Genomic DNA, 20,149 nt, shown 5'->3' on the forward strand with positions numbered 1-20,149 from the left:
TGTGGTCAGATGAGACCAAAATAGAACTTTTTGGTCATAATTCCACTAAACGTGTTTGGAGGAAGAAGAATGATGAGTACCATCCCAAAAACACCATCCCTACTGTGAAGCATGGGGGTGGTAGCATCATGCTTTGGGGGTGTTTTTCTGCTCATGGGACAGGGCGACTGCACTGTATTAAGGAGAGGATGACCGGGGCCATGTATTGCGAGATTTTGGGGAACAACCTCCTTCCCTCAGTTAGAGCATTGAAGATGGGTTGAGGCTGGGTCTTCCAACATGACAATGACCCGAAGCACACAGCCAGGATAACCAAGGAGTGGCTCTGTAAGAAGCATATCAAGGTTCTGGCGTGGCCTAGCCAGTCTCCAGACCTAAACCCAATAGAGAATCTTTGGAGGGAGCTCAAACTCCGTGTTTCTCAGCGGCAGGCCAGAAACCTGACTGATCTAGAGAAGATCTGTGTGGAGGAGTGGGCCAAAATCCCTCCTGCAGTGTGTGCAAAACCTGGTGAAAAACTACAGGAAACGTTTGACCTCTGTAATTGCAAACAAAGGCTACTGTACCAAATATTAACATTAATTTTCTCAGGTGTTCAAATACTTATTTGCAGCTGTATCATACAAATAAATAGTTTAAAAAAATCATACATTGTGATTTCTGGATTTTTTTTTTTAGATTATGTCTCTCACAGTGGACATGCACCTACGATGACAATTTCAGACCCCTCCATGATTTCTAAGTGGGAGAACTTGCAAAATAGCAGGGTGTTCAAATACTTATTTTCCTCACTGTATATATATATATATATATATATAATGTGTGTGTGTGTGTGTGTGTGTGTGTGTGTGTGTGAGCTGTGCACGTTTTGTGCTATTTTAGAAAAAATCTATTAAATAGAGCACATATAAAGCTCCGTGGTCATTGTGGCATGGCCGCAGATAACAGACATCATTTGTCAAAATGAACGAAGAAGAGAGAGGTGGAGTCCAAGAAGATGCAGAAGATGAGGAGGGATATGGGGATCAGGCAGGGGCGGCAGAAGATAATGATAATGTGGATCACCTTTACAAAAATAACCTACAGGAATCGTGCAGGAAATTCCTACAGGTTTTAGAATGAAGCCTTCAGTACAACAGAAACATGCAGGAACATCCAGCACAACTGCAACACAAGTGAAAAATCCTGCAGGACTGTATAATTCCTGCAGGACTGCTGTCCAGCACAAGTGAAAATTAATAAAAATACTTACAAAATAATTAAATAACCTACAATGGCTAGAGAATAAAACTCTGATAGTTGCTGTATACAATATTTATTTAATTACATTCAAGCATATTTCATGGAACTATTTTGATAAATTAGGCCCACAAATGCTTTTAAAAGGCCATCAGCTTTGTCAATGTTTTGGGGGAAATTGAATCTTGAACAAGAATGTATCTGGCCTGTACTAGAAGTAGTAAATGGTCAAGATATTTTCGGGGTAAAATGACAAACAAACAGTGAAGGCTGTAAAATAGGAGGAAGTGTCTGTATTCAGAAGCTTTCCAATATTTAAGCAAAGAAAAGAAACAGGGATACTTTCAGGTGTATCCAGTATGGCAGTGACTGTTGCTCTTTTTTGAAGTCCATAAAAGTGCATCTATCCATCATAACTGCTCCACACGGCTTTACTTTATAAAGTACAATTTATAACTTCCAACTTACAGAAAAAGTGTAACGCCTCTCACAGTTCAAAATGCTTTCGCTACATCAGACGAGCGTAACTGGTGTGCAATGTCTTCAGGCTTAGTGTAAGCATTTTGAACTGTGAGATTCCATAAATTGAATACAGAAGATGAATTACTGTTTATTTCCAAGTCATTTTGCTGTATAGTTTTGAGAAAAATAAAGGCTTAATCACCCCAAAAAGTGCATTCTTACACTGCATTTACTCATGAAAAAAAAATCGAATAATTTGCATAGTGTTGCACTGTTATACAAAAATGTGTTGATTTATTTTTTGTAAGATCCTAAATAAATAGGGATCTGGATTTCACTCCTTTACTTATATAAATCACAAATAAAAATAAATATAAAATAAATCAAATGCAAGGTTAAAATACAGCAGTGGCACGTTTAAATTAAAACTTCATATAATTTAAAATACTAAAATAAAAAATAAAGCTTCTTCTTATTGCACTCATTTGGTGTTCCCCACTGTGGTGTTTCTCATGTAGTGTCCAGTCCACTATGTCATCAGTGGCATTTGAAAAATTGCCAGACCTGATCATTTCCGATTACAGTTCTGGGTGTATCTGCACATGTAGGATGATAACACTCTTGGCATTCAGAGCACTGGACCATGAGCTCTTGTTATGGGCTGTTCTGCAAACACAGTAAACTGGTTCTGCAGTTTTGGTCATGTTTGCCTCAGCTTCACTCATGCAAAGTGTGATGCTGTTTTTATTTTAATGAAGCATACAGTTGTGCCCTTAGCCTGCCTTCATTAAATATGCATAGCTTTGGTGGATGGCCCTTGCATAGAGCATATGTAAATGCTATTGAGAACACGCCACAATTGCTTAGATTTGATTGCCTGACTGTGGCCTTACCGGCGAGGACAGTGTCTGTAGGGTTCTGGGGTCCAGAGGGCGCTTTTACTGTCATACACAGAGAGCTGATTCATCACAAAATAAATTGCTAACTGTGATCCAGTTGTTTTGCCGAATGTGCGATATCTGCACAAACTGGAGTTTTTTTGTGGCGTTCCCACAATCCCTCCATTAGCAATAGCACTAAAGGACAGAACTGACTGAAACCCATCAATGTCCATGTTGTCCTTTGCTGTGAGGAAGCTGGCCAGGTCAATGGTATCGCAGGTCAGCCAGTAATCCTGGGGAAGGACTTGTTGCAGCATCTTTACTTTTGGTGGCCTGGATAGTCTTCTAGGAGCAGTTCTGTCTGATGGACTTGAGTTGTTCCAGATTGGCCCCTCGATTTTCGATCTTCTCCTGATATTCTGCACTGGAGTTTTCTATAAATACAGAAGATACAATTTATTACAATTTATTCCACTTAAAAATTAAACTTCATGCTATGTAAACATAAAATGTTATTAATGTTGTGTGTAATCTTAGTCTATTAAGTGTCTTTTTAATGGGGGACCTTCTAGAAAACCACAAGATAAACGCGAGGGCCCACATTTTTTTTAAATAAGAATTATGAATACTTCAAACTGGAGATTTGATAACACATGAAAACTGGCCATATCCCTCAGGGCCAGCCTGATTATGTCCAAATATAATGTTGTGTTAGGGCAAACAGAACCCAGTAGTCATTTACAATTTACCATTAACATAAATATTCCACAGTCTCTAATCTCGACTCTTCTGTTTTGAAAAGTTAATGTATGACACACTATATATTGGGGTCTATGCGATTTATAAATATAAAATATGGTACAAAAGACGTGGTTTATTTAAATTAAATGAATTTAACTACAGTAGGTAACATTATATTGTTGTTCGCTGATATTAAAGTTAATAAACCTAGACTTATTGAAGATCTGGGTTTCTTTACACTGATCATAAAGACTATAAATTGACTCATTTCAGCAATGCAGACGTCAAAGGGTTAGTTCACCCCAAAATGTAAATTCTGTCATTAATTCCTCTCTCTCGTGTCGTTCCAAACTCGTAAGACTTTCGTTCAGCTTCAGAACACAAATTATGATATTTTTGATGAAATCCGAGAGCTCACTGACCTCTCCACAGACAGCAGTTTAACACTTTCATTTCCCAGAAAGGTTGTAAAAACTTTTTTAAAATAGTCCATGTGACTGTAGTTATGAAGTGACAAGAATACTTCTCATGCGCAAACAAATAAACAAAAATAATGACTTTATTCATCAATGTCTTCTCTTCCCTGTCACTCAAAAAGTATTGGGATTTTATATTACATATTTATTGTTTAATATATTTATATTTGAGAATATATCAACATGTATATCTAGATATCTAGATATAGATCATTTATATAAATAAGATAAATAGATAAATAATTTATTCCCCTAAACAATACAGTTTTAACTTTTAGACAAAGTCTCTCAGTCTTTACTAGTTTCATAATATTTTCAGCACATCATTGAAGATGTATTTCACCAATACATTCAACTCTGAATTTCAGTCATCTCTTGTATTATTTGTATGTGTGCACTTCTGTGAATGAAGACTGGAGTGTGTGAACGGGACTTTTATTTTGGTGTGGTGGTGTGACGTCATAAGTCCGCGCCGCGCTCCTGCATCTGTTGTGACTCGGCTGGAGAAAGGTTTGTGTTTTAAGCGTTTAAAGTGTTTAAACAATAGAAACAATCTTCAAAGTTTTACAGGCGACGCAGATTGAATGATGTATTATTAAATGTAACATTGCATTGCTTTATCTAACACTTATTAACGTTGTGTGAGTAAAGTAACAGAATAAACTCATGAGTAACAGAAGCAGCTTCTCATTTCTCTCTCTATCGTGAATCAGTTCAAACATGAGTTCAGTCTCTGGCGAGTAGAGATGAGAGATTGAGTCAATTGCTTTGGAAAACGATTCAGTGATTCAACGCGCTCTATTTCTAAAATCATTAAATAAAATAAAAATGATATGTATGTATATATATATATATATTGAGTGTTACTGAGACTGTGCTGATGCTGATTGAGACACTCAAAGATTTAATGTGGATTTATTTTTCTCTGTTAATTATTCTCATCTTAAACAAGACAAACTCACAGAAAAACTCCTGGAGAAGTGACTGAGATCCTTTATAAAGATGGTGTTTATTAAAGAGGAGAGTGAAGACCTGAAGATTGAAAATGTATTCAGTTTGAAACATGAAGAAACTGAGGAACAGACAGAGAAAGAGGAGAGAGAAGACGTGAAGATTGAAGAAACATTGAGAGTGAAAGATGAAGAAACTGAGGAACAAACAGGTTGGTTTCATTCTTAAAGCTGAACTCAGTCATTTGGTATTTGTGAAGAATGTCTTGTGAATGTCCTCAGTCCTGCTGGTTGGAGTAAACTTGTCATTCTTCAATTTTACACGCTCGCAGATCAATAATAACAAGCTATGCATATCCTCTCATTATAACGGCATACTTGATGTAAATAAGAGATGTGTTATGCTGTTAGAGTCATTGTTTATAGAGGGATTTTCTGTTGATCGCACTATAACGGCTGCACTGCTTGCTTTCTGTAGTCTAAACCAGTGTTTCCCAACCTTTTTTCGGTCATGGCACCCTTTGAAAATGTTCTCCATTTTGTGGCCCCCCCTCGCATACGTTACGCTAGGGGTGTAACGGTACAGATTGCTCACGGTTCGGTTTGTATCACGGTTTTATGTTCACGGTTTCGGTACGGTTCAGTATTTGCTATGTTCAGGGAAAAAAGGACTACTGTCAAATAAAAATAAAGAAAATAATAAGAACAAATCATTTAAATACAAGCAGCAGCACAAATAAATACTATTGAGCAAAGATACTAATAAAATAAACTATGCTTTTCAGGTTTTTCAGGTACGTCTAACATTAGTTTTCAGGTACAGAAATTGATCAAATGTAAAATAACATTGCATATTTGACTGTATACATTAAAGATTAATCATTTTTAAACTTACAAAAGCTATCCAATCAAGAGCAGTGAGTGATGTCCTTGTCTTTTGTTGTTTGACATTAAACAGACAGCAGTAAAGGCTACTGCCCCTTTAAGAGCTAATGCTCGGATATGTGTCGTCTTTCTCGACTGTAAAGTTTACGTAAGGCATATTCAGACTATGTCTGCTAGAATACTCAAGATGGACATGTTGACATGCTCTTGAACGGACAAACTCACACTAAAAGTAAGACTTGAAAGAGAACTCAATATGTGCGCGCTGTTAGACATGTGCGCGCTTTCGGATGAGTGCACAGAGACACATTTTCTCACAGCGCGCACGACTTCTCATTTGCGTCTTCTGGCACGTCACCCGGGTGATGACGGTGAAAATGACTGGTCATATTCGAACATACGACAGCACTCGCATGCTTTGAACAAAGTTTACAAAGAGAGAATTATTTGAAAGACTTTTACACCCCTGCTCTCGTCAGACGGCACCCCGTTTGAAGAAAAGTTTTGTCATGTTTCTTTAGAGGACCAATCACTGCATGAAAAGTGGGATTTTCGTCAGTATGTGGCACTGTAGATTGCCGTGGAACTTCAGGTTTACGACGAAAACTGCCGTAAATTGTCAGATATTGACGTGGGCCTTGCTTGGCAGTTGTCCCCCCATGACCCCCCCTCCCCTTAATTCTAGGGGAGGCTTTATCATGTAAATGAACATGCTGTGAGCTACACAAATGCAAATCAGAGTAGCAGCAGGGGGAGTTTTATCTAGGTTCTGAATTTATTAAACTAAAACATTTTAAGTTAAATGTACTCGTTTTAGTTCACATTACTAAATTTTTAGGGCAACCAGTTTTTTAAGTAGATTCAACTTGTCCGGGCTAACAGTGTAGATTAATTACTCTGTATGTCATTAGCAATAACCAATGTTATGTAAAAAAAAAAAATACACACAAAATAATTTATTTCAAAAATGATAATTGTTTTAACAGAGTTTTAATCAGGCTCAAAATGTGCATTCTATGCAAATAACATCAAACAACATTGTATGGCTTTCCATAATTGTGCAATTACATCACAGTTTCCTAGAGCTCAAATACTGTGCATAGTGGCACTAGTGGCATGACTACAGTGACCTTTTCTTTGGTCTTGCTTAAATGCACAGTGGATGTGTTAACCACACATCTCCCAGCAATGCGCTCAACAGGCAGAAATGATGCAGGGTATGATAAGTCTGTTCCCTGACGCGCCCAAACTTCTATTGGCTTTCCATAAAAATATCTGTCCGGATGGGGCTGAAGCCAGGAAACTTGTGCAATTACATGTTTGAATGCAGTACCTTTTGACACAACATTAACAACTATAAACTGCTTTATAATGGCTGGTCGTAGTTCGGCTAGAGGGTCAAGGATGGGTTCCTCAAAAGTGTTACATATACATATGCTGACCTTTCTGCTCTAGATCCATTAATTGAGTAAGTTACATTCAGATATGTTACCCGTTTGCGTGTCATGGAAAATGTCAGTGACACAAGGGTACATCTGATGATACATTGTCAACATTGCATGTCTGTCAGTCTCATCCAAGATTGTCTGGTGGAATGGAGACAGAGGCACCACTGTACAGTTTCCGAAGAGAAGTCTTTCTGCTGACACAAACACTGTGTTTCACATAAAGCATATCAGCTGTGTCATTGCATGACAAAGTCCCAACCATTTGTTTTCCTAAAATATTGGCAAATTCAGCACCATATTCACATGTCCATGGCATATGAAGTTGTTGGCTCTGCTGAAATTGCCTCATAATCTGGACTTCAATTGCCCTGTTGTTGTTGTTATTAAACTTTCCCAGTATTCCATTAAAACGCTCGAATGAAAAACACCAAAAAGAATAAACTGGTCCATAATCCAACATGCACTCTTTCAAATGAAGATGTAGATGCATGTTGGGGGTGCAGTGCAATGGGCCAAAGAGTTCGACAAATTTTGAGAGAAATGTCTGCAGGTATCTATCTGCTACTTCCAGTCTATTGATGGATATGACTCTGGAGCAGAGTATGATACAAGCCTGCACAAAGTCAAACCACATGTCATAGTGTCTGTTGTTGATAAGCCCCTTCAGACAAAACAGTGAGTAAATGGTTGTCCAGTTTTTCCACTGATCTGCTGTAAATCCTGTAAAGCCAGATGAAATTTGTAAGGGAATTCTTCCAACCTCATAAGGTAACACACAGAGTTTCATAGGTACACCGCGCTTGTTAATATCATAGGTATGCGAGCACGTCTCGCGATATCTTCCTTATAACAATGACCTCGCATGTGATTGGAGGAGCCCGACGAGCTTCTCACCCTCGTCCAATCACGTGCGAGGTCATGGCCATGACGTGTACAAGACGAGCTTTAAACAGACGTGTTTTGGACCTTTTTTTTTACATTTCCTGTGTTTTTGCTGCTTTGCTTTTTCGGGATCAACAATGACAGGACGCCGTCTCGCCTTCAGCTCCCCTTCAACTCCTCTGCATGGACGCAACCAACCCTTTTCAGCCAGTCCGCTGACCGATGAGAAGAAACTGCTGAATGCCATGAGTGGCCTGTCTCGTCAGCTTACTCTACTTACGAACAATGTGAATGAGAAGTTTGCCGTAATAAACTCCAGGTTGCTGTCCATGGAGGATAGGTTGGCTGCTTTTGAGTCGAAAAACTGCTGTGCTGTGGAAGAAAATAACTCCAAGAAGAGAAGACGGGTGCACAATCCCAAGATTGCGGTGAGAAAATTTTTATGTATAAGCATAATATTATTTTTTAAGTAGCCCACGCTAAAAGTAACGTTTGCAGAACCAGTTTACATTTTTATATATAAGTGTCTTTTGTCTTGTAATTTTCAGGAGGCTGTCCGGCGTCTTCACAACTCTGAGGCAAACTGCAGTCGCTATGAACCAGAGCATGGGTAATGTAACGTTAAGATTTAAAGAATATGCTTTTATTCAGCTGTATAAGGAAATGGATGAGTTAATAGATCCGAGCTTAAAACTGCACATTTTGTTTTCACAGACTATCCTCGCCTCATAACGAAGCCGTGAGCTCTTATCTGCTTGGAGCGATTTCCGCGAGTCCAGATTTAACCGCTGATCACGACGACATTGTGTGTAAGTATAACGTCTAATGTTTTTCTCATTCCTTGTTTAATTTTACCGTGACTGTTTTTATTAATACCAGTCTCATGTAATTGTTTTCCAGCTGCCTGTAAGACGTATTATGAATCGATACGCCGTAGCTTCAGATACAAACAACATGAACTTGCATCGCAGGCGGAAACTGCGAAGAGTTTAGCTCGGAGTCGATCAAGAAGAAAAAGGGTAAGATTTATTATATTAGATCCGTTTTTTGTCAATGTTAGTATTTTTCAGGTTGCTTATTGTCTTTATGGATTGTATTACAGTTGCTGGAAGCGAGACAAAGTGTGCTGGCTGAGGATGAGATGGACATTTGGAAGTGTGCGACCATTGACCTCATGTCTGACGAGGAAGACGGCATTGTTGACGGGGTGTCTGGATGGATTGTGCGGCCACCGGCCTCTCGCAGCCTGGAGCTCTCCGAACTCTGTGCCACTTTGCAATCCAGATTAGAGGCGATACCGAAATACAGGGCAACTCACCATATACGCCTGTGTTCCCCGAATGTGTTGGGCGCTTCTCTTTGACGTTTTTGGAGGGCAACATAAGAGACATTACTGCTGCACTGTACATAGTTGTGTGTTTAACAATAAAGCTCTTGCTTTGAATAAACCGCTGTGTGTTTATAAATGAAGCTCTTTCTTTGAATAAACGGCACGGTCCGTATAATTTTCCCATATATTCCTTGATGGTATGAATAGTGTAGTTCATAGCACAATAACATTAATATAAAACATAAATTATTACAACATAAATTAAATATTTATTACTTATTATATATTTATATTTTATTATTATTATTGGGGTTTACATTTATAATAAGCCAGGGTGACCAATAATGATTGGTTTGCAGTGATCTGCCAACCAATCACGAGGGATTTTTCTTGTTTAAAAGTAGTGGCTTCACTACTCAAGTCTGGCCGTTGACTCTCTGGTTTCGCTGCTATTCATATGCTAATTAGAGGTGTTGCACCTCCGCGCGGTCTCTCAGCGGGGGGCTCTCTACCTACGTCATGGTTCGTTTACGACAATTTGTGGCACAGACGAACGCGACGTTCGCTGCCTCTAATTTGTCGAAAACTGCCGAAAATTAGGGAGATTTCCGGGAGTCTACAGGCGTTTACGGGGTAGAAAATCCCACTTTTCATGCAGTGAACGTCCACTTATTCTGCAAAGTTTCAGGAATGACGAGCGCTTTTAATTGACTGAATCCGCTATCCTGTTCTGCGAGTCGCTCCTGAAATGGTCTAGACCAGGTAAACCCAGCCTGATCTGATGACGATTTGATTCCCTGCAGCTCAGGCTGGAAACCTGTACATATTTCTATCTTGCTTCTGTAACAAATTTGCGAGGACCAATCACAAACCGTCTTATCCACCTGGCGCGCTATTGGCGGGTTTAACACAATGACGGATAGAGAAGCCACAGATTATCACTTTGTGGTGGGCGGTTTGCCCCCAGGATGGGGCGGAGAGACCTATGAGCTCTCTCGATCTCAAAATGCGAGTCAGGTGTAAGGTCGAGCCATTTCTGTAGCATCTTCGTAAGAAACTGTGAGACAGTCTCAGAGCCTTCGGCTTCAGGGAGGCCGACGATTCTTAGGTTTTTGCTTCTGCCGTGATTCTCCAGGTCGTCTACTTTGGCTCTAAGTGAAGACGACTCTTTTTTCCCAAAATGCAATTTTGTTATCGTGAGACAGCCTGCCTTCCTCAGCAGCGGAGATTCAGCATTCGGCCTCCGTTAAGCATGTCTCATTTGACGCCACTCTGCCAGACAAATTAGAAAAGGGCTTCCTGTATTGAGATTACTGAAGTAGAAATATTGTCCAAACGACTGTCAATCGCACTTAATCTGCCGTCAATACTGCCTAGACTGGCTCCCAGCGAACAGATTTCAGTCAACATAACTTCAGCCTGGTCTGATGAAGTCTTCATCTCGATGTGCTTTTTTTTTACATTTCTGGTTGGCCAAGAGGATGTGAAAAGCGGAAATTCTTGCGTTTCTATAGTCTCGGAAATTGTTTGTTGCTGTTGGGACAGTATACTTAAAAAATTAATCGAGATAAAAGAAAGACATTATAAAAAGAGAAGGAACTGATGTGGAGCCAACGAGCCAAGCAGCCATCTTCAGCGAGGTCACGTGACTCCCTACAGCCAGTCTTTGACCCTGTCCCTAAACCCTCACGGTCTTCCTCTGAGTACACACTTTCACAACGTAATGCCGCTTTGACTGCCGGGAAGAAGTCCGCAGTGTAACCCGCACCAGTACGGGCTCGGCTGAAGTGCGCATCGTTTTCGTTTTGTATAAATTGTATCTTAATTTTAATAAATGTTTTTAATCTAGTTGCTTCTTATTTTATAAGAAGTCAATATAACAGACAATAGCCTTAGCGCGGCATTATGTATTTGATCGTTTACAAATGATTCAGAAATGTTTTGCAATTGAAATGACTGGGAAAAAGTGTCCCAATCAACCTAAAGCACCAGATACTATTTGAAATCATAATTGCATTGCATTATGTTTTTTTAAATCCCACATTTTTTACTTATAACATTCATCATTACCAATTATTCAGTTATTTGTATTTATTGAATATTGAATTGGGTTCAGTGTCACAATATTACTGTTTTTTTTTAGCTCTTCTTTCAAAAAATCTTGAAATATTGTTTCTTTTTTTGGCAGATAATTTAGCTTGCTTTAAGTAAAAACATTTAGATTTTTTCCCCCAGAAAACTATTTTTTTTCTGTTACTGTACTTTTCTAGTAAACCTAAAATCTAGTAGGCCTACCTGAAGCTCATTCATTATGCAGCTCATTATTATTCAGGTCTTTTGTTTCTCAGGAGTGATCACATTATTATTCATGGTTCGTTCACGCCTCCTCGCATATCGGCCTCGGTAAAGAAAACGTGTTTTACCAATTGTAAATTAATATATTGTTGTATGTGAATGTGTCGTCTCAATGATTCTCACATCAGTTTGAAGCAAAAACTCTAGGCAAATACACCCATTAGTCAAAAGTCTCGTGAACACATCTATTGTTTGTTTTGAAGCCTTAATTAAATTTTTTTTTTTTCAGAAAACATGCATAAACATAATTCTCTCAAAAATACAAACATGTACATTCATGTTGCTCACATATTATGGTAGCCCAGTTTGTGCTGAATACAGTGTAATTACACTTTTGCCATTAATATGTTTATAAGCATCTGAAAAAAACACAAATGTAAGAGCATGTCAAAACTTCTAAAGAGCCCCAGAACAGCTCAAACGTCTAGGGATTAAAGGGTCATGAAACACAGTGTTTTAGCAGCCGTCAGTTCTCACCACAGTTTTGAAAAATGCTATAAAAGTGGGCTTGGTTAAGCTGCGGAGTGGAGGGGGTGAGGAGAGACTGACTGACTGACTGACAACAACACAACAACGGCTTCTGATTCAGAGTTTTATCAGTAAAAGCATCAACGCTTCCCAAAAAATTGCACGCTGCAAAATATCATTACGTAACACAATATACACATGGTTTAGTAAGCTCACCTTAAATTACACAAATACATAAAATACATATCCTTTGACAGCTGTCATTTATTGCACAAATAAATGCACAGCCATTCGCATGTTCTCTCTAAAGGAAATATATACGAACACGCTGATGCATCACTGATAACTTTTGAGGCTTATTTTGCAGTGTTTTATGAGCCGTTTGATCGGTTAATGGGCCGTAAAGAGAGGTTACACTCACAGTGTGGATGAATCTCGTTTGTGTGAAGACTCTGGATCTACTGAAGAGAACTTATGCGATGCAGAAACTAATACAAAGGAAAAATAATCACGTGTTTTTGATCCATTAATGCATCTCTCACTTACGAATGCGATCTCACTCTTTGAAGCGCCTGTCAATCAATGCGTGCTGCTGTGTTAAGCGAGGCATTTTCTCATAGGATAAGGACACGCAGACTCGTGAATATTTAAGCAAGACTTCTTCTCATAAAATAAGGACATGCAGTCTCATGAATAAATAAGTGAGGCCTCTTCTCATAGGATAAAGACATGCAGACTCATGAATAATTGAGGCCGCTTCTCATAGGAAAAGGACATGCAGACTCATGAATAATTGCGGCCGTTTCTCATAGGATAAGGACATGCAGACTCATGAATAATTATGAGACATCGATGAGTCATCACTGTACTATAGAGACAGAGCGACACGCGTCATAATCTGAAGACCACGCCCACCGGGGGGGAAAACAATCAAACCGTCTCCATTGACTTTGCATTGCGTGAGGCTGCATCCTTGTAATTTCGGACTTATTACAAAAAACTGAACAATGTATTAAAGCTGATATGTGACACAGTGAACAAGCTAAACAAAACCCAGAAGCAAAAACCCAGACGTTTTTATAAGCTGTTGACCCAAAAAACGAGCGTTTAAGGACAAAAAAGTGTATTCAGGCCATTGAGACAGAGCGCTACAGGTCATATTACACTGATAACTACGGCGACTAGAGGGGAATGTAATCAACGACAGGAAATATCATATATAAAACGGACATTTGGATATTTGACTTAACAGTGACAAAATGTTTACTGCACACATACACATACTGAGACATACTGAGTGTCAGGATCCCAAAATTTACCCATTCTTCCTGCTGAAGCGTCACTTCTTATTGCCTGTATCCACTTTTATCTTCTTAAACGCTCGTTTTTTTTGGGTCGACAGCTTATAAAAACTTATTTCTGTGTTTTTTAGCTTGTTTGCTGTACACCTTGTCACATATCAGCTTTTAGACATTGTTCTGTTTTTTGTTATAAGTCCGAAATGACAATGAGGCAGCCTCCCGCAATGCAAAGTCAATGGAGAGCGTTGGATTGTTTCCCCCCCGGTGTGGGCGTGGCCTAAATACGCTCTGTCTCTATAGTACGACAAAGCGTCACATTCTGTGATGTTGATACAAAGATGAATTTAAACCCAGAAGTTGAATATAGTGCTTTTTTATTTATTTAAATGAACTAGTTTTCTTCTACAATCAAAATGAATGGATGGTAACATTGACTTCTATGATGCTCAACACTCATAACTCTGTTAAAATCTCAGAAAATTTGGTTTAGGGTTTTATGACCCTTTAAAGACAAAGGCAGCAAATGTTGTCCTGTGCATTTCTCTCTGAAAATCTTGGGTTGTTCCAGACATTGTTCAGAAGAACAGCGTACGTGGATTAAAAAGTTGATTAGGGCAGGGGTTTACAAACCTGTCCTGGAGGACCCCCAACACTGCACATTTTGTATATCTCCCTCATCTAACACACCTGATTCAACTCATGAGCTCATTATTAGAGACTGCAAGACCTGAAGTGGGTGTGTCAAATATGGGAGACATACAAAATGTGCAGGGCTGGGGGTCCTCCAGGACAGGTTTGAAAACCACTGGATTAGAGACAGGAAAGCAAATAAAGAAGTGCAGAAAATTATAGGCTGCTCAGCTAAAATGATATCAAATGCTTTAAAATGGCAACCAAAACCAGAAAGACGTGGAAGAAAACGGAAAAACAACCATTCGAATGGATCAAAGAATAGCCAAAATGGCAAAGCTCAGCTCCAGGGAGATCAAAGAAAGTCTAAAGTTACCTGTGAGTACTGTAACAATTAGACGACGCCTACATGAAGCCAAGCTATCGGCAAGAAGCCCCCGCAAAGTCCCATTGTTGAAAAAACTACATGTGCTGAAGAGATTACAATATGCAAAGAACACATTGACTGGCCTAAAGAGAAATGGCGCAATTTTGTGGACCGATGAAAGCAAGATTGTTCTTTTTTAGGTCTAGGGGCCACAGACCGTTTGTCAGACGACTCCCAAACACTGAATTCAAGCCACTGTAGACAGTGAAGCATGGTGGGGCAAGCATCATGATATGGGGATGTTTCTCATACTATGGTGTTGGCAGGGGCGCCGCTAGCAGTTTTGGGCCCTATGAAAGAATTTGATGTTGGACCCTCTACCACACCAACCTAGCTATCCAAAATATTTGTCTGCAATTTAATAATACTGACAAATTAAGCTCCGCTGGCTCAACCCAGAATGCCCCGATTGGCTGATGAAACATTGATTAAAATTAAGAAACAATTTACACAAAACAAAACTTAATGAAGTGGTCACAATCATGTCTGATCAACTCCATTCATCTTATGATGTGTCCTATCTCATGCTGTTCACTTTTCATAATCGTCATAGATCGACAGATTGAAAACATAGACAACATAAAAAACAACATTATAATATTTAAACATAAATATAAAAATAAAATACCTTAATGGCTGAAACAATTATAGCACAGAGAATTTTCTTGTCGGAGTGGGATTTGAGTGAACGTAGTTTTACCGGTGAGTGTGAGCGGTTCATGAGTGGAGCGTTTTGCTGGATTTTGCCGGAAATGCACCATCATTTTTTTATATTTGCAACTCTTTGGTAGATTATACATTTATAATACATTACTACTAGTACTGTTACTACTAATAAAACTGATCTCTGGGGGCCCCAAAAGTGTGTGGGCCCTTAGAATTGTCCTAATTCCCTTAGCTGCGCCCCTGGGTGTTGGGCCTATTTATCGCATTCCAGGGATCATGGATCAGTTTGAGTAAAATACTTAAAGAGGTAATTTTGCCTTATGCCGAAGAGGAAATGCCCTTGAAATGGGTTTTTCAACAAGACAACGACCCCAAACACACCAGTAAGCGAGCAGCATCTTGGCTCCAGACCAACAAGATTAACGTTACGGAGAGGCCAGCCCATTAGAAAACTTGGTGACATCAAAAATGCTGTTTCTGAGGCCAAACCAAGAAATGCAGAGGAATTGTGGCATGTTGTGCAATCATCTGGGCTGGAATACCTGATCACAGATGCCAGAAGTTGGTCGACTCCATTCAACACAGATGTGAAGCATTTCTCAGAAACCGCGGTTATTCGACTAAATATTAGTCCAGTGATTGACAAGAAAGCGAAATCTTCAAGCATTTTTCAGTTTATACAGGAAATGTTTGACTTTGTATAGAAAAATGCAGACACTGCTATTTTTTGAACAGCCTAATATTACTTTTTCTTCACTTTCTCTAAAGTAATTAGATACATTTTTCTTCATGTTTTGATTTAGAACAGAATGTGCAGTGTTCCCAATGCATTTGCGTGTATTGAAATAAAAGTTATTATAAGGATTTTGAGCTTTACTCACTTTTTTAATCACACTGCTATTATTTTGAACACAACTGTAAAACATAAATGTCAGAAGTTGTTTTAGGACACATGCTGAAAGTTACTGCAGAAACAAGGTTGTGATGTTGCAAAGAGCAGAAAATGACAATATAACTGAGACATGCTTTGAAACCAGTGGAGACGACAGCACAGACGCTGCTTATATTTATATAGCGCTTTTCTGGGTACTCAAAGTGCTTTACATAGAAGGGGGGGGGGGGGGGGGGGTCTCCTCAACCAACCCCAATGTGTAGCACCCCCTGGATGATGAGACCGCAGTCATATTGAGCCATAATGCCCACCACACACCAGCTGTTTGGTGGAGAGGAGATAGACCGATGAAGCCAATCAGCATATCGCTATATGGGGATGTTTAGGAGGCCATGATGGACAGGGGCCAATGGGTAAATTTGGCCAGGATTCCGGGGTTACACCCCTACTCTTTTACCGATTTTTAATGACCACAGAGAGTCAGGACCTCAGTCTCTCATCCGAAGGATCCATTTCAATCTATTTTTTTCCTTCAGATATTGTGTTTGTGTATTTTTTATCAGAAATGTTGTGTATTTACATTTTATTGACAATCAAATAAAGGCATAAAACATTAATTTCATTTATTTTTTAATCATTAGAAATTAAAAATCATCAAAACATAAAAGTTAAAACATGCAGGTAAAATTTGATTTGTCTTTTTTTCCTTAGATCTGATGTCACTGAAAGAGGAGAGTCAAGATCTGAATGGAAAGGAAGAGAAAGATCAATATGAGAATCATGATTTCATAACTGAAGAAACAGCTTTTAGTTGCTCACAGACTGAAAAAATTTCTTCACGAGAAAAAGCTCAAAAGACAGAAACTTATTTCCCATGCCAACAGTGTGGAAAGAGTTACACTCATAAAGGAAACTATAACAGGCACATAAGAACTCACACTGGAGAGACGGCTTACACCTGCAGGTGGTGTAGAAAGAGTTTCACTCTTAAAGGACACTTTCAAGACCACATAAGAGCCCACATTGGAGAGACGCCTATCACCTGCCAACAGTGTGGAAAGAGTTACACTCATAAAGGAAACTATAACAGGCACATAAGAACTCACACTGGAGAGACGGCTTACACCTGCAGGTGGTGTGGAAAGAGTTTCAATCGAAAAGGACACTTTCAAGACCACATAAGAATCCACACTGGAGAGAAGCCTTACACCTGCCAACAGTGTGGAAAGAGTTTTAACAGAAAAGGAATCCTTAACAGGCACATGAGAGTTCACACTGGAGAGAAGCCGTTCTCCTGCCAACAGTGTGGAAAGAGTTTCAACCATAAAGGACACTTTCAAGACCACATACGGATTCACACTGGAGAGAAGCCTTACACCTGTCAACAGTGTGGAAAGAGTTTCACTGTAAAAGTAAGCCTTAACAGGCACATGGTAGTTCACACTGGAGAGAAGCCGTTCTCCTGCCAACAGTGTGGAAAGAGTTTTGCTGAAAAAGTAGGCCTTAACAGGCACATGAGAGTTCACACTGGAGAGAAGCCTTACACCTGCCAACAGTGTGGAAAAGATTTCAAACAAAAAAGAAATCTTGATTTCCACATGAGAATCCACACTGGAGAGAAGCCGTTCATTTGTGATCTCTGTGGAGAGAGTTTCAGATATAAAGAAACCTTTAAGCACCACATGAGGATTCACTTTTGAGAGAATGGTTTTATATGTCATCAGTCTGGAATGAGTTACAGACAGAAAAACCTTGGGTTTATGTAATAACTTAGAATCATTTCATGTGGCATCACTGGAAAGACTTGCAGAAACAAAGCCAACCCTGAGGTTCACATGAGTTTAGATTATAGAGTGGCCTTTCACCAGCCCTCAAGGCCCTGAAATACTGAAATATGGCAAAGTTATTTTGTCATATTTTATCGGTCTTTGCTTAGGGTCAGCGCACTGGTGAATATCCTGTGTGGCAGTTAAATGAATATGTGCTGTGCATTTTCCTTCCAGTAACAAAATAAATACGGTGAGAAAACTGCATTTGTGAAAGCATCAGATATAATAAACTGTTCCCGCACAAAACTTGGAAATATTAAGATTGTGATGGCCACACTAAAGGAAAGGTACATGTAATCTGGCAGTATTCCCTTTAACACAACCTCCAATGTGTATAGAAGGAAATAATGCTAGGAGATGACAGGTTTTCCACCGGTCCAGCTCCTCAAGACCTCTAGGCTTTCACACAAAAGTAGATAGGGTGCAGTTTTGAACTTGTGTTTGATTTTTGAATGCTTCAACTGTCCAAAGCATGAGATCAGCAATAAAGAATTTAGAAACTAAATCTAATTTCTCCTCGTCTTCAGCGTTCTTTAGAGCATTTGCAGTACATTCGCGGCAGACACAAGTGCCATTACATACTGAAGCTTTGGTAACAAAACCAACGGTTCAAAAACAAAAATATCAAAGTGAGGTGAGCAACGCTATGCATTTTGCCACCCTCTCGCTCGCCGTCATTACCAAGCAACAGGGTAAACAGCTGCTGCTTTGATGACACAAACGCACCCCGGTTCGGACCCAAATAATATAATATGAACACAGTCCAGCGGGGGCAGGGGGAGGGGGGAGCAATCGAACTCGGGTTCAGCCCAGACAATCGAACCAAGTGTGAAAGCACCCTAAAAGAGTCCTTACACTTATACATAAGCACTGCTCATACCTTTTAAAGCTACAGTCCATAACTTTTTTTTGTTGTTAAATTTCAATTTCAAAATAAATGTTTCAACAGGTACATAACCAGCCAGTGTTTTCGTTTTAGACTCAGGGCTGTCAAACTCATTTTCACTGAGGGCCATTCGGCATTATGGCTGCCCTCAAAGGGCCAGTTGTAACTGTAAGACTGTATAAGTGATGCTACTCCTCAACATATAGTCTCTTTACTTGATTATTATTTAAGTTACAAATATTGTATTCATTTTCAGAGATGTAACAATATGTTATTGTTCTGTGATATTATAACAAAACCTTTTAACGCCTTGCCTGTCAGCCCCCATTTTGGCAAGTGGGGCAGTTTGACATACCCATAGTAAAAAGGCTGCTGGTATATTTAGAAAGCCAACACTTGAGAGTTTACAGCTGAATACTCAGAATTGCTTAGACTGTTATTAATATGGAGATATATAGGCTCAAACATAAAAACAAATATTAAAAATATATTTTTAAATATATATAAGTATTATATTATTGTAGTTTAACAACTTATGACCACAACTAGAGTGAAGCCACAAGTGTGGTCATGCTTAATTTCAAATCTGTGGTATCCTGATATTAATGTGATAGTTACTGGCAGTTCCACCCCACACCACAAGAGGTGCAGTTGACCTTCAGGTTCATGTGGGTGCTGAAAAGGAGAGACAAGGAAGTCTAAGCATGGAATAACAGTTGTGTATGGATGCTCTGTTATGGTAGGAATGCCAATAAAATACGAAGTCCAGTTATGCTGTGTGATCCCATCCTATCATTACTGAAGTTACCACATATTGGCGACGAGGATATTGGAAGGATGAAATAAGCGTTGGTCTGAAGACGGATGACACTGGATGAGTTCAGAGAGCTGACGGTGGAAAAGCGAGGGGCTAATGTTACTAAAAGAAAGGTGAGAACTCTCTGTGCTGCAGGTCGTCCGAAAACAGTCTGATTTAACAGTATACCTGATTATATATTATATATATACCAGGTTATATACATTCCAAAGGGGGAGGTGTTACATTGAGGTTGAACAAAGCATGTTAATTAAATATACAGGTTTTGGGAAAACCTGCCCAGACAGAGTATCACCTACTCCTAATCAGCATAACTATTCAAACGCATAGATGCTAATCCAATCACTCAGGCAGTATTGCTCTAAACTTGTCATGGTAAATAGTCAGGAAAGTGCATAGAGACAAAAGACTTAATGTCTCAACCACTTACACAGGCTGAAGTAATCTCCTTAGAATTTCCTCAAGTTTACTTCAAAATGTAAAACACAAATATAGATAAATTTTCAGTTATATTCTATTACATTGGAACCTAGATATAACAATGTATAAATTTGTAATCTTACAGACCGGAGGATTCACGGAGA

The 20,149-nt window shown here is 39.2% G+C and overlaps 2 protein-coding genes and 1 pseudogene across 3 annotated transcripts in view; 2 read left to right on the forward strand and 1 right to left on the reverse strand.

Moving 5' to 3' along the window:
- The window catches only part of LOC307143792, an 838,852-nt pseudogene that overhangs the window by 579,139 nt on the left and 239,564 nt on the right, over positions 1-20,149 (reverse strand). The gene's annotated exons all lie outside the window — the stretch shown is intronic.
- LOC307126832 (uncharacterized protein) lies at positions 4,242-18,363 on the forward strand. Its single transcript, XM_079817586.1, has 3 exons — positions 4,242-4,309; positions 4,752-4,961; positions 16,745-18,363. Exons 2-3 carry the CDS (start codon positions 4,802-4,804, stop codon positions 17,731-17,733), a joined length of 1,149 nt encoding a protein of 382 aa, XP_079673712.1. The 5' UTR covers positions 4,242-4,309; positions 4,752-4,801; the 3' UTR covers positions 17,734-18,363.
- LOC307135494 (uncharacterized protein C14orf93 homolog) lies at positions 8,210-10,453 on the forward strand (the record flags this gene model as incomplete). Its single annotated transcript, XM_079831996.1, has 6 exons — positions 8,210-8,392; positions 8,513-8,574; positions 8,679-8,773; positions 8,865-8,983; positions 9,067-9,273; positions 10,430-10,453. 6 exons carry the CDS (start codon positions 8,210-8,212, stop codon positions 10,451-10,453), a joined length of 690 nt encoding a protein of 229 aa, XP_079688122.1.

The sequence above is a fragment of the Gobio gobio genome (assembly GCF_949357685.1).
Source record: "Gobio gobio genome assembly, chromosome: 1".
Lineage (NCBI taxonomy): Eukaryota > Metazoa > Chordata > Actinopteri > Cypriniformes > Gobionidae > Gobio > Gobio gobio.